At 39.9% G+C, this 15,202-nt stretch overlaps 2 protein-coding genes across 3 annotated transcripts in view; one reads left to right on the forward strand and one right to left on the reverse strand.

The window, feature by feature from the left end:
* slc26a11 (solute carrier family 26 member 11) overlaps positions 1-6,426 on the reverse strand; it is a 14,133-nt gene extending 7,707 nt beyond the window's left edge. For both annotated transcript variants that reach the window (XM_084041739.1, XM_084041738.1), the window contains exons 1-7: positions 6,256-6,426; positions 4,479-4,758; positions 4,073-4,295; positions 3,206-3,398; positions 2,639-2,724; positions 517-739; positions 1-52 (exon numbers count right to left, since the gene is read on the reverse strand). The exon at positions 1-52 is cut by the window's left edge and continues 127 nt beyond it. In XM_084041739.1, coding sequence (XP_083897865.1) covers positions 1-52; positions 517-739; positions 2,639-2,724; positions 3,206-3,398; positions 4,073-4,294 — 776 coding nt within the window. In that variant the 5' untranslated portion in view covers position 4,295; positions 4,479-4,758; positions 6,256-6,426. The remainder of the gene's footprint in view (positions 53-516; positions 740-2,638; positions 2,725-3,205; positions 3,399-4,072; positions 4,296-4,478; positions 4,759-6,255) is intronic.
* Positions 6,427-6,529: 103 nt separating this feature from the next.
* sgsh (N-sulfoglucosamine sulfohydrolase (sulfamidase)) lies at positions 6,530-13,652 on the forward strand. The gene is made up of 9 exons (XM_084077090.1): positions 6,530-6,805; positions 7,266-7,426; positions 8,142-8,247; positions 8,634-9,013; positions 9,352-9,433; positions 10,057-10,260; positions 11,232-11,398; positions 11,595-11,812; positions 12,628-13,652. The coding sequence occupies exons 1-9, from the start codon at positions 6,721-6,723 to the stop codon at positions 12,809-12,811; spliced, it is 1,587 nt and encodes a 528-aa protein (XP_083933216.1). The 5' UTR covers positions 6,530-6,720; the 3' UTR covers positions 12,812-13,652.
* The last annotated feature ends 1,550 nt before the right edge of the window (positions 13,653-15,202 follow it).

A 15,202-nucleotide genomic window follows, 5' to 3' on the forward strand; every position in this document is an offset into this window, starting at 1 on the left:
TCCCATGAGAACGCCACTAAGGATGCAGCTACCACCACCAGAGCGTTGCGCACTGCGCATGACAGGAGACAAGATAAAGAAAACGAAGATTATATTTAACCACATGAACCCTATGTGGTCCCTATTCTGGGCATGTCATAATTGGTGATAACAGGCGAACATTTCGCAAAAATAGCAGATCTTTGATTGATTGATTGATTGATTGATTGATTTGATTGATTGAATACTTTATGTAGAAAGACATGGTAAAAGTACATGGAAGTACAATTCACAATACAAGGTCCTCTAAACTGGATCGCTCATAAAAGCACTTGGCTTATTTAAAATGAGATCCCTGTGTACTCAAATCATGATGACATTTAAGAAGACATACAAATATACACTACTATATATACACTACTAGCTCACAATGTGCAGTGTTGCGATGGGTTGTGTGCTTGTAGATCTGCAATTTTTGGCAAAAAGATTTGGGGAAGAGGAAAAAAAGGAGAGGGCCAAGTACAGACCCCAACTAACCAGTAGCAATGCCCGCCACCATGTTCCTGGCAACTCTGGAGGAGGTGGGGGAGTCCTCAGCGGGAGGTCCTAGCCTCTTCTTCATCAACATTAACATGACCAGCAGAGCAAGACACAGCAGCCCCAGGACCACGTCTCCTATCCTCGCCTCAGGGAGCTTGTAGAATGTGTAGTAAACCTGCAGATAGAACTGCTGGGGAATACCTTTGAGCCCCAGTATGTTCTGGACACAGAAATGACACACTCAACATCAACTAACAGTACGCATTTTTTCTTTATTGAGACAAACTGTGAGCATGCCGACAGGGAAACACCATATAATAATGATAATAATAATAATAATGATAAATAATCATGCTTCTACAAATACACAACATTTTTCTGTGCATGTGAGTGTGTTTGTGTGAGTGTGCGTATCTGTCCTTCGTGCATATCGAGAACTGCCCAACCGATCGAATTCAAATTCGACGTGCAGAGGACCTGAGGGAGTGCGGTGCCCGGTATGAAGTCGGTCGGATCGGCAGTTGTCCAGAACCGCCGATCCAACCAATGGTATATGCCCATATATAGGCATACATGTATATGGAGATCCGGTTGCAAATAGCAAATTTACAACACGTCGCAACAGTGCAGAATGTTCACCAATAATGACATGCTCACAATCGGGACGCAAGGTTTCAAGTGGTTAACTGGGCGCAATAAAAACAATGGGACACAGTCTGGACTAATATCCTGCTCACTTCCAGGAATCCAGACCATCCATCTGAACTTTTTTCACAGAACATCTGACTCCCTGCAGGCTAAATGTTATTATGAAGACCTTAAGTAGTCCCAACAGTTCTCTTGTGTATCACATGCTTTCTTTCAAATGGTCTGGGAGTGTCCAGGGATTTCAGAATTATTTTCGAGCATGGTTGCTTCCAAACTCTAATTACTTTTATCGGTTATCATTCCATCATTCCCACCTGTGTTCATTTCAAATGATGTATCCCAGTTACATCTGAGATGATCTATACATATATAGAAACAAATATGTCTACATCTTACATTTTGTTTTTATTTTATTTAATTGTCTGAGATCTGTGATTTGTATTTGTGAAACTTAAAAAAAATAAAAAATAAAAACACAGAGCAGAAAACCGACCTTCATTCACAGCATTGCTGCATAATGGAGGCTGTCAGACAGCAACACATGCTGTGTTTAAAAACAACTCCCTCACCACACTAAAATCTTGGACGTTGTTCAAGTTCTTCTTAAGCCACAGAGCAGATGCTGACAGAACGTCAACCCAACTTGGCAGAATCAGTGTCCGTCAACAAGAAGCCAACCATGGGCAACCATGTGTTTACGATCAACAAGAACGACCAGAACAAATCGTACTGGGGAGTGGCGCTGTGTGAATTAACACAGGAATGACCCTGGCAGCATATGATCTGGTCCAGGTGTTTTACCTGTTAAGTACTAGACTACTACTACTGTATTTTTCAACCACAGCTAATGAGACAAGACATCAGACCTGGGCACGACAGGCCTGTTCAGGAATCCAGCTTTGGTTACGGGTGATAATCTATAAAGAGCACCTTAACATAATTACAAAGTGCTAAACAAGGCAACAACAAGTACAAGCTATAAGTATTAACTTACATTTATTTTTCTTTGTTTATATTATGTATTTCTTGGATATTATTTTGTTCCATTGCTACTGTATGAGAAGTATATTTATGATGTACTGGAAACCATTACTAGTGTGATGCCCAGAGTTCTAATGGTGTGGTGTCAGGGATGGTGTCAAGGATGGTTGCACTTCCTCCCATTCAAGTGGAGACGCGGGAGAAAGGATAGTTTGTTTGTTGTACTGAAATACAATATCAAAGGGAATATTGTGTTTTTTTTACGTTTTCAAACGACAAAGAGGTTTTCACTCAAAGAGCAATAAAAGTAGGCATGTATGACTTTCTCTTAAATGGGAATAACATGACCTAAAAACTACCTGTGTGTGTGTGTGTGTGTGTGTGTGTGTGTGTGTGTGTGTGTGTGTGTGTGTGTGTGTGTGTGTGTGTGTGTGTGTGTGTGTGTGTGTGTGTGTGTGTGTGTGTGTGTGTGTGTGTGTGTGTCTCGCACCTTGAGCTGGCCAAAGCCTATCGTTATAGCAGCAGCACAGGTGAAGCCTTTTATTACAGGATAAGAGATAAAGTCCAACAGGAACCCTGCAGGGTAAAACCACAAACATTAGATACCATGCCATATGATCTGAGCTGCAATCCAATCACACACTGGCTCGGTCTCATCTTACTACATTAGTTAGCATGTTCAGGACATAATGGCTAACAATTACAAAGAAAAAGTCAGAGTCATCACATTTCACATTAATCACAAGACAAGACAAGACAAGACAAGACAAGACAAGATAAGACAAGACAAGACAAGACAAGACAAGACAAGACAACACAAGAAGACCTATATTGATCCCAGGAGGGTGGTCTCAATTGATGTAACCTTTTGGACAAAACAGGTAGCTAATAATGCAGGGTCCTCCTAACTAGGTATAAATGTGACAGGAAGCTTCCTTGAAAATGAGACAGAACCACTGTATTAGATAGTCTCCTCCCGACCAAGCTGAAAGGCTAACTTCTTGCTTCCACACAAACAATAAAGTGTCTGTAAACAATCATGTATCTCCATCCTTACCTAACCTCAGCAAGGCCAGAGCTGCCTGAATAGCTCCACAGAGCAGACTGAGGAGGACAGCTTGGTTGGGGTGTCCCCCCACAACTGAGAAACACAGGAGGGACATGATGGCAGTAGGACCCAGGGTTATGTCCTTGGAGGTCCCCAGGAGAGTATAGATGAAGCCTCCCATAAAGGCAGAGTAGAGGCCATACTGTGGAAAGTCAAATTAATTGGACACAAATTAATGTCGTTCTTGACTCAGTAAAATGTCATATCATTGTGTTCATGTTTTGTCTGTAAATAAAAAGACTAAATGTTAGAAGAGAGGGATGTACTGTAGCAGGAAGCAGGCCAAGTGTAAGAATGAAAAAGATCCATTCACATGGATCCATCTTTTGGGATAATGTGGCCAAAATCAACTGTGACCAAACACCCTGATATCGATATACTACTGGTACTTTCATCACATTTAATTTAACCAATGAAATTTTTGAAAATGTAATAATCATCAGTAATGTCTATATAATAACGGATAAAAGCAAATAATAGAACAGCTAGACCAGTCAGATAAGTTTAGAATATTACATCACTTTACTGTAATGCAGGAAAAGATAAAACTTGTGCCATATCATGATATTACAATATTGATAATACCACTATAATGCCCAGCCTCAATTATAACCACACAGTCGACCCACGTGTGTACACACATATAACCTTTATTTACATAAATGATTAGCCAACCAGCCAACGCCCTACTAAGAGGGTTTGTGTGCATTCATTTATTGTATACGTTACGACATGGAATCAAGTTCAAGAGACACCCTCAGTCACCAGAGCAGACAAGCACACAAACAACAGAACTCAAACCAGCCCCCAACTCACTTGCACAGGAAGTCCTGCCACTTCAGCATAAGCCAGGGCTTGTGGGACAGTGGTCAACCCCACCGTGATGCCCGCAATGAGGTCCATCCGTAGCCAGCTCAGTTTGTACCTCGGCAGCCATGACAGGATGGGCAGCCAAGCCTTCACTGTGCTGTAGGAGCAGAGGGTCTTCATCTGGTCCTGGGCCGGGACACCTCCCAACAGGGGCATGGTGTCTGTCATACTGGGAAGAGGAGGGGTGAGACGAAAATCGGAAATGAAAATAAAATAATCAGTGATAAAATAATCAATAGTCTCTGGAGATGATTGTACATTGAAATCAATACAGCTGGTGCATGAACGGTGAAGGCAAAGGGCATTTTCTATACATCATGCCTAAAATGGCTGAGCACTCAAACACACTTACCCACCAAAGATGAGGAGCGGACGTTTGTCCTTTCGTTTAAGTCATTAATCAGCTCATAGCAGTTGACATGTTGAGTTGATTAGATTCCTCTAGCTTCTATTTCCTTCAGAAGAATCCTCTTCTCCTCAGGTTGGACACATAAGCAGGGAGGCACCATGTGAGTGTGTGTGTGTGTGTGTGTTTAAACCTGACTGGTTTGACCAGTTTTATGAGTGAAGTATCCAGAACATGACAATCATTGGTTCTCATGTCTTCATATCCATGCAGTCAACTTTGACCTCTGTAATGAAACAAAGAGTTCATCGTTATACACCACTTCATACTGGGCGCGTTCGAAAATACAGCACTGAGAGCACTGGCCACTACAAACTAATAGGCGAGTGTGCTCCGGTGCGTAATTTCCGAACGCACCCTATAATACAGGTGTAGCAAATCTTCTGATAGTCCAATACTCTCAAATTCGATAAAGATATGGAAAAACATTATAACCTATATGGGCAGGAAGAATATGTCCTCATACCTGACACCACTCATACAGTAGGTAATAGACAGTTTGCCTCTGGAGTTAGGAGTGCCGTTTTCCGGTCTTGGTATGATAGAGGTATTAGAGTTATAGGAGACCTGTTTGATGCCAATGGTGTTCTTATGTCGTTCGATATGGTTAAGAACTCATTCGGAATACCTCGGAGGGACTTTTTTGCTTATTTACAGGTTCGCCATGTTATCAATAATGACACTAAGTTTCCTCGAGACAAGCCTCTTCTTGGGCCTTTGGAGGACTCTATTATTCATTTTACTAGGAAGAAAGGTTTGATTTCTTACTTCTATGATAATTTTCAGAGCTTCAACACACAAAATATAGATACAGTGGTGGGAAGATGGGAGGAGGACTTACAAACTGAGTACGACAAGAAATGTTGGGATGACTGCATTAAATCTTCTCAAACTACCTTTATAAGCAATCTATTCAAAGAGATGCAGTATAGGATACTACATAGACAGCATAGGACACCTCAAATCCTAAACAAAATTGGTCCCTGTTGTGTATCAAATGCAAAACTGAGGTTGGTACTTATATACACTGTTTCTGGGAGTGTTCCAAGATTTCCAAATTCTGGTCTTGTGTAGCAAAAGAATTGAGATCAATTTTTCAGTCAAAGATCTGTAAAGATCCTGGGCAATTTGTATTAGGGCTGCCATCTAAATTTGGGGTTTTAGACCCTAGAAGAGCTAAGCTTCTTGATAAGCTCCTCTGTGTGGCCCAAAAAATGCATTTTGACCTGTTTCTGACAAATAAAACAGGGTATGGCTCTATGTTTATAATCACATGACATTTTGGCTAAAGGTCAGTGCATTGCACTGTTGCACAGCTCTTCCAGACCAAGTTTACCTCACACAATCCAGAGTTAAAAACTGCTGTCACAGCTCTTTTTACACTGAAAAACGAATGAAATAAAATGCAACAAACATTTACACGAATGAAGACCAAATTAATAGGATGATAAGATAGAATAGAACAGAATAAAATAGCAGAAGTGATTTTTTTTTTCACTTCTGCTGTGGTGGATATGTCAATCAAACACTGTCACTTCCAGAATTAAAAACAGCTGTCACAGCTCTTTGTATCTTACTTTGACAAGTAGAACACTGAATATTGAATGAAATAAAATGCAACAAACATTTACACGAATGAAGACCAAATCAATAGGATGATAGAATAGAACAGAATAAAATAGACCAGAACAGTATATAGAATAATAAAAATCGTTAGTCTTACCCAGACAGATTCCTCTCTTGAAACTATTTTTTTTCACTTCTGCTGTGGTGGATTTGTAAATCAAACACTGTCACTTCCTTCACTTGATGAAACCACTTCCCCAGTAAATCACGCAGATTCACCACATTGCAGACAGAAAAGAAAAGAATGTCTCTTTACCACAATCTGTGACCATAGTCTGTGACACAGTACTAGACCATCAGTAAACACTGTTGTTCACCAGTTCACGTGACCACTGTCATGTGACTAGAAAGGCGGGGCTTAAGTTGTTTCAGGAAGGCATGTGCTGTAACTTGTGACGCTAAATTGTTTCATGTTTGTAAAACAACACATATATTGCTTTTGATTGAATTTACGTATAATGTTAGACATGGATCCTAGCTGAGCAAAACGGTTGGCATGTTTCGTCTGGAAACCGTGCAAAACTGGCCTGCTTGCTGAAATTGTTCAAGGAGATTTGGCATTATGCCGAATGCATTGGCTTTCTTTCTGATTTTGGCAACATGTTGCATCGGAGAGTCCAAGAAAAGAAATGTCCTTCTGATAATCGGTGAGTGATGTCAAAGTCCTCTTTCTCGATTGACCAACTGTAATCAATAAGTGTGTGTAACGCTCTGGGATTCAATCAACCCACATTCACTCAAGAAAGACTGTCCTCTGGTTGCATTCTACAGAGTGTAATAAAATCATCTGGCACCTGGATAATGGAAGTTGTCAGTATGTAACAGTGGTTTTCAACCTGTGGGTCAGGATCCCCAGTGGGGGTCCCCACATGATTTTGGGGGGTTCCCCGGGAGGCCAGTGAAGTGATGAAGTGAGGACAGTGAAGTGACAAGTGCTTGTCAGGGTGGGGGGGGTCCCCAGTTTAAATATGATTATTTTGGGGGATAGTGGCCTGAAAAGGTTGAGAACCGCTGATGTAACACATCACATGCAGACCTTTTTGTAACCTTTGTCACTGTGTGTGCCGCCCCCCCCTCCTCCTCCTCCTCCTCCTCCTCCTCCTACAGCCGATGATGCAGGTTTTGAGACAGAGGTGTACAACAACTCTGTGGTCCACACACCTCACCTCCTCTCGTTGGCACAGCGCAGCGTGGTGTTCCAGAACGCTTTCACCTCTGTCAGCAGCTGCTCCCCAAGCCGCTCCACCATCCTCACTGGCCTGCCACAGGTAGGTTAGCACACACAGCAGCATCACTCATTGATAATAACTTGAATTTATACAGCGCCTTTCAAAAACCCAAGGACACTTTTACAGTATATTAACAAAAACAAAAAATAAACTATTTGCCAAAAGTGTCTCTTCAGTGCGGACTTGAAACTCATTGGAACGTTGTTGGAATGTTCAGTCTGTTATAACAGGTAGCACACAGCAGTGATGGAAGAAGTACTCGCATGTTTATCAATTCTGCAATGTACAAATATTCTAAAATTCCAGTATTCTAAATGTACTTGAGTAAAAGCACAAAAGTATTGGCATCAAAATATACTTAAAGTACCAAAAGTAAAAGTACTCATGGTGCAGAATGTCCCATTTCACAAGTTCAAAATGTATAAAAATCTTTTGAAAATAGCAGATCTACAAGCTCAATGCGTGAGCTTGTAGATCGGCTATTTTCAAATGGTAAAGTAACTAGTAACTAAAGCTGTCAAATAATTGTAGTGGAGTAAAAAGTACAATATTTGCCTCTGAGATGTAGTGGAGTTAAAGTATAGAAAATTGAAGTTAAAATATCTCAAAATTGTTCTAAAGTACAGTGCTTGAGTAAATGTACTTAGTTACTTAACACCACTGCCAGTCAGTCCCTCATCCACTCAATCAGTAGATTTCTTTACCCCTTATTTTCTCTTTGGGACACAGTTACAGGCTCTTTATGTGTCCCCAGCATCAGAATGGAATGTACGGACTGCATCAGGGTGTCCACCACTTCAACTCATTTGACGGAGTACAAAGTCTGCCTCTGCTCCTTAGCCAAAACAACATACATACAGGTAAAGGACCAAGTAACCACTACTGTTTGTGCTTTTTATGTGCCATTATAATACATTATAGTTTGCATTGTCTCTTTCCACCAACTCTCTACCCCTGTCATTTCTCACTACACAGTCCTGTGTAATAAAATAGCATTTGGCAAATAAACTTTGATAAAGGTTTGTATTTGTTTTAATGTGGCATAGTCCTAATGAGTAATAGCCCCTCAGTTGCTTTTTGAGTTGCAATTGTCACTACTGCTTCGTATTTGTAGTTTTATGCTGGCAGAATCTGTCTTGTTCTGGTTCATTTATTAATCTTTGGTCATGTTAATGCTTTCCTCTCTCTGCCCTTAGCCTCTCTGACTCCTTCGGTGTATATCGGTGTCTTTTTCTGTCAAATACAGGTATAATTGGAAAAAAACATGTTGGTCCAGGACCTGTCTACCCTTTTGACTTTGCCTACACCGAGGAGAACAACTCCGTCCTTCAGGTGGGGCGAAACATCACCCGTATCAAACACTTGGTCCGCAAGTTTTTCCAGAACCACAAAGCGGAAGCTTCGGAGGGAAGGAGAAAGGGAAAAGAAAGTGATGAAATAAAAAGGCAGGAAAGAGGAGAAGAAGAGAGACCATTCTTCCTATATGTAGCATTCCACGACACCCACCGATGTGGGCATTCCCAGCCCCAGTATGGAGCCTTCTGTGAGAAATTTGGGAATGGTGAAATGGGAATGGGAAGAATTCCTGACTGGACTCCAGAATACTACTCTCCAGAGCAAGTTATGGTCAGTCCCAAAACTGGATTTATCTTACAGATAATTATTTTATTTATGATATTCAAAAGAGGCCCTACCAGTTTTAATATGCGATGTAGTCAATCAAAAGATGTTCATTTATCACCCACAGACAAACATTTTTTTTTACATTTCTGTGCACTTGTGGTGCAGTTTTTGGGTTTAAAACGATCATACGCTTATAATGAAAAACGCCAGAATCTTAAAATCTTGTCTTTCCGATGATTATTGTTTCTACCATCTCTACTGTGACTAATTATGTAAATATCAGTCACAGACAGTAATACGTGTTCTTCAGGTCTTGTCTGCTCTGTTCTTGTGTTCTTCAGGTGCCCCATTTTGTACCTGACACACTTGCATCACGAGCTGACCTGGCAGCCCAGTATACCACTGTTAGTCGGCTGGACCAGGGTATGTGATACACACAAACACCCATGCTAAGACTCACATTCACCGTGGTACAATTATACCACAGTTAGTTGTGACCCAATCTGGGAACCCATAGTCAAAAAAACGGAAAAAAGTGCGCCCTCTGCTGTTTTTTTCCTTTGAATTTATAACTATACACTAACAGGAGAGATTAGTTCTAACCTAACATTTTGATTGGCTGTGAGGCATTCTAATACACACAGCCGCCAGCTGACAGAAGTAATGTTGTGAAAAATTGTTAAATCATTGAACAAAAGTTTAATTGCATTTTTAAATCAACAGTCTATCCCTCTTACAAACAAGGACCTGGATGTGCTGGAAAGGAATGAAGTTTTCCTTGCGGAATAAATGTTCATAACAAGCTTATCATTAAAACTTGACATCCCATCATAAGGATTTATAATAAATAAAAACTGTGGTATAATCACTGCTATACTGTGAGATATTGGCACTGGTGTGCTACATCAGCGCAGTGACAATATATCGCAGTGTAGCTCAACCTCTCGTGTATTATGATAAGAAAACCTATCACTGCAAAAATGAACAGCAACAAACTAAATTGAGCTTGTTTTCCTCCATCTCTCTCACCATGTCTTCACTGGAAGGTATCGGCTTGGTTCTTCAGGAGCTGAGGGATGCTGGCTATGAGAACGACACGTTGGTCATCTACAGCTCGGATAATGGAATCCCTTTTCCTAATGGCAGAACCAACTTGTACCACTCCGGCACAGCAGAGCCTATGCTGGTGTCATCTCCTGAGCACAGGGAGCGCTGGGGAGAAACCAGCCAGGCCTACGTCAGCCTACTGGGTGAGACATGGATACAAGGAGAGAGAGTGGCTGCAGGAAACATATGTGTTGACATTAGAAATAATAACAATATACATTATATCTACATTGCAACCAAGGTTTAAAAAGTGCTACAATCAACAAAGGCAAAAACTATTAAATACAAAATAAATAAAATCACAATAATACAGCAAACATATCTTTATATCCTAGCAGTTGTGCATCCTCATTTTCCTAAATTTGGTTCACATAAAAAGGGACATAATTATTTTTGTTTTAAACTTAATTATTTTCAATTAACAAGCAATGTTTGCCCTTCACTAGACAAACATTTGGGACTTTGGTCATGAATACTAGAAGTGTTACACACTATTAGTAGGTTGTAATTTACTTTCAATTGGTAAACCATTTTCTTAGAATTATTTGCCAAGTTTCAACAAACATGATAATTAAGACCGTCAGAAATATGATAAAATGAATATTATTAACATACGTTCAATTCAAAGTGGGATGAAATTACCCCTCAGAGAGAGGAAAGGACCAGTATTATGGTGCGAATACTAGTTTGACAGAACTAATTTAGTAAACGTTTTATTCAACGGTACTAAAGAAGGCAGGTGTGGAAGTGTCTTTTGACCAAAGTAAACAGGAATTTATTTTACTGTTGCTCTTATTGTAAATAAAGGCCAAAAAGGCAGATATACCTTGTGAAATTTGTAAAAGTGAGAGTTTTGTGCTGTGGATTTGTGACTGTGACAGTCTTTATGTTAATCAATGACAAGATCAGCAATGATTTATCAAAGCACTAACAGAGCCACAAGGGGGAGACTTCATACTGCTATGTCTGGAGTACATGAATGTCATATGGCAGGAAATGGATAATTGGAAAACAAACTTTGAAAGGTTGAATAATACCTCTCACGCTTTCCCTTTTTTGCGTTGTCCTTTCTCTTGTTCTTCATCTCTTCATCAACCTGTTTTCTCCTCCTCAGACATCACCCCAACCATTCTGGACTGGTTCTCTGTTCCCTACCCATCCTACCAGCTCCCTGGGAGCCGCACGGACCCAGTCCATCTCACTGGTCGCTCCTTACTGCCTGCCATGGTATCTGAGCCCAGCACCTGGCACACTGTCTACGCCAGCCAGTCTCTCCATGAGGTCTGTGGGGCTCACTATAGGCCTTAGACAGGAAGGAGTAGTTAGATCAGTGTACTGCATGGTGCTGTATTATACTGCAACGGCAGTTTCACCCTCAACGTGCAAGCTAATTTCTGGTCATACTGTATACATGTATGCATGTACAGAATGCAATACCAAATGGATAGTGTTGACATTTCTTTCATTTCAATTACAGGTGACCATGTACTACCCAATCCGCTCTGTCCACCAGGGGGCATACCGACTACTGCACAACATGAACTATCGCATGCCTTTCCCCATCGACCAGGACTTTTATGTGTCACCCACCTTCCAGGACCTGCTGAACCGCACTCTTTTGGGACAGCCAACATACTGGTTCAAAACCCTGGAACAGTACTACTACAGGGACCGCTGGGAGCTCTATGACACCAGGTCTGACATAAATACACTCTTGCTTTTGACAATTGTTTACAAAGTTATTTCCACTTTAACGCCACTCTGATTTGGAGGGTTGGGTGACATTAACATTGTAAAGCAATATAATATATATAAGGATAGAAACTAGAGGCAGTAGAGCGCTTGCATATGCCTATATGTTTGTGTATTTGCAACCCTTAGCATAGCAGAGTGCTAAAAGATTATGGTGGCTTGGAAAATGGAAATTATATCCATTTCACTTGTACTGTCCAACAAAAAAAACATTGATCATTTCATCTACAAAAGCTAGTTTAACAGTTTGTCAACATTATTCAGGAGTTTCTATAGTTGTCCATCAAGAACCTATTGGTTCCTATATGTTATGGTCTCTCTCTGTTCTGTTGTGGTTTACTGTACTCAATTCATCAATCACTAGTAGCCAACAAATATGTGAATTTTATAAAAAATATGATTTGTTTTAGAAAGGAAAATAATATCTATCTGTAAATGCACAGAATCCCTGTGTGTCTGCGTGTCCCTCTGCATATCTTGAGAACCGTTCAAATTTGGAATGTATATTGTCAATCACCTGAGGGAGTGATGTGCTTAGTTGAAAGTCAGTCGAATGTGGATGTGTCACTTGGTTGTCCAGAAATATAATCCACAAATAACTATTTTTCTGTCTCTATCCGTATCCCTTTTTTGCGCATATATAGAGATCTGTCTTTATTGTCTGTCTGTGTCCTTTTATGCCTGTATATGAAGAGAGGTTTTTCTTTTCGTTTGCAAGTCATCTTCAAATAATCACAAATGTATATACACCAATGCAGGGTGGACCCAGAGGAAAGGAGAAACCTGGCATTAGACCCATCCTACACCAGTGTTCTGGAAAGCCTGAGGCAGGGCCTGCAGAAGTGGCAGTGGGAGACTGGAGACCCCTGGGTCTGTGGACCAGACTATGTCCTGGAAGACAAGTTGGAGCCACGCTGCAGGCCACTCTACAATGGACTCTGATGAGCACTTTAGACTGATACACCGATCTACTATATAGTATCTATATGATCTGCATTTCACAATACCTGTATTTAATGGAAATGTCTCAGCCATCGTGATCAGTGCAGGTCAGTGAACTGATTTATTTTTATTTTTCAGTAGATTGTGGTTTGTGCTGATCTGGAGATTACTATTGTTAGTTTAGTATTGATTTAGATTTGGAAGACAAATGCACAAACATCTGAAATATACTAGAAATTGCTGCTAAAAATAAATCCCTGGCCCTGGTGTACATTGTATTTATAATATGCTATATGCTTATGTGGTTTTGCTTTCCAAGAATAAACAAAATACTGTATGTTTTATACTTAGAATCCCTATATCTCCATGGCTAATCTTTATGTTACTACTTAATTTTATGTCAGTTGTCATCCTAATCGTGTTCAATACATTAAAAGATACATTTCCTCTAGTCCAGGCCTCCACATAAATATATCTCATGGAAAGGAAATACGATTAGACTTGATTCAACTACTCATTCGTATTTTCAGGTAATAATGTAAATGCTTTCCTTTTTTTCACATCCCCTCAATGAGGAAAACCAAGTGACTTGTGGAAAGTCAGTATGGCAATGGCAATGTAGTATCAATGTTTTATTGACGTTAATAATTGTTAATATATATTATGTTAACAATATACCCTCATTAGAAAATAAACAAAGGACTGAAAGAAAATGTATTGTGTATTTAATTTTTTATAAATCCTTTGCTTAAAAAAAAACAAATTAATTTCAATGAATAAATAAACTGCATTTCTTCTGTAAAGACCATTCATGAAGGTTGTTTTATATTTTTGTATTAAATAAAAAATATTCCAGAGAAATGTTTTATCCTACATTCTTATTCCAAATGTTATATCATTTTTGTGAGCTGTGTTGAAAGAAATAATTTGGATTCACACTATTCATATGGTGTCTCCATTTCTGATCAGTTACTATCATTATGCTAACTTATACTCTGTGTATAAAGTACATTTTCATTTTTAAAGCCAACATGCAGAGGATATAGTGAAAGACTGTCAGAGAACAAGCTGTCATGCAAGACTCAAGTGGCTCAGTGTGTTAACCACCCACACAAATGTACAGGTTGTGAGTTTAATGTCCCCCAATTGGCCCAAATCTGAGTTTGGGAATATATTTTAGGAGGAGAGCTTGAAAGTTCTTTGAGAACAGTGTCGAGGAATTCTGGAATGATCAGAATGTTGAGGCAAACAGAGTCTGCTTCTATACAGACGAGGGAACAGGGAAGCCAGGCGGGGAGGGTGATATCTGTCACTACTCATGGGGGCTGGGGTGGCACCTGTCAGCGGGGAATATTGAACGGGAGGTGTAGGATGGAAGCCCTATGTCCTCCAGTTGGGGGCTCCTCTCTGTGCAGCAGTGGGGTACAACAGCAGTGACAACACAGAATTGTGTGAGGATTACTTATTTTGGGATAAAACTACATTTGGAGAAAAAAGGAGTAAAATATTGTCTACCAAAAAATAAATAAATAAACAAACACCCTGGACCAGATTGTTGTATCACCATAAGCAAATCCAAACATACTTCAGACCAGTTGCATAGCTAGTTCCATTGCTTGAGATCAAATATGTATAATGGACATTCGTGTACTGTATAGATTCAAAACTGTAAGCAGTTTTAGGCCTTGCAATTTTGAAAGGCTTCCATGTCTGCACCTGTTGAGCACTGAGACGGCAAGAGCACACTCTGTGGTCTATTTAGAGTCTAAATGGACCACAGAGTGTGCTCTTGCTCATCCCAGTTTGACATCACTGATTTAGACACAGGAGAATTCAATCTGACAGGGTTGTGTTCCTAGATAAAAAAAAGGAGCACAAATGTCAGTTTTCTCTGCCACCAACTAGACTTGTGTGCCTTTGCTTGTCATGTGCATCTGGTTATTTTTTTAAATCATTTTTTAAATGTTTATCACTTTGATAATGCCATATTGTTTATAGTTGCATATTTATGATTAATTCCAATGTTTAACGTATTGTGTTTGAATGTTATCTTTAACTTTGTTCAGAAATATCTGGTACTTTTTACTGGGTACAAAAACAAGTAAAACAATAACACTCTAAATGTATTTTGTGTTCAAATGCCCTGTCTGGACAAAACCATGGAGTTTTATTCCAATCAGATGACATTAACTATAATAAATTAAATTGCCAGTCATGAAACTTGTAAAAAGATCAGGTTTTTTTCTTCTTCACATGACACAACACAAGGGTTAGATGTTCAGATCCACTTTTTCTTTCCACTGGCGTCAGAACAGACGCACCAAAGACCCCCCAGCAAACCAATCAATCGGATTGGTCTTTTTCCTCCTTTCACGTAATGATGAATCATCA

This window comes from Gymnoscopelus microlampas (assembly GCF_963454915.1).
Source record: "Gymnoscopelus microlampas genome assembly, chromosome: 2".
NCBI lineage: Eukaryota > Metazoa > Chordata > Actinopteri > Myctophiformes > Myctophidae > Gymnoscopelus > Gymnoscopelus microlampas.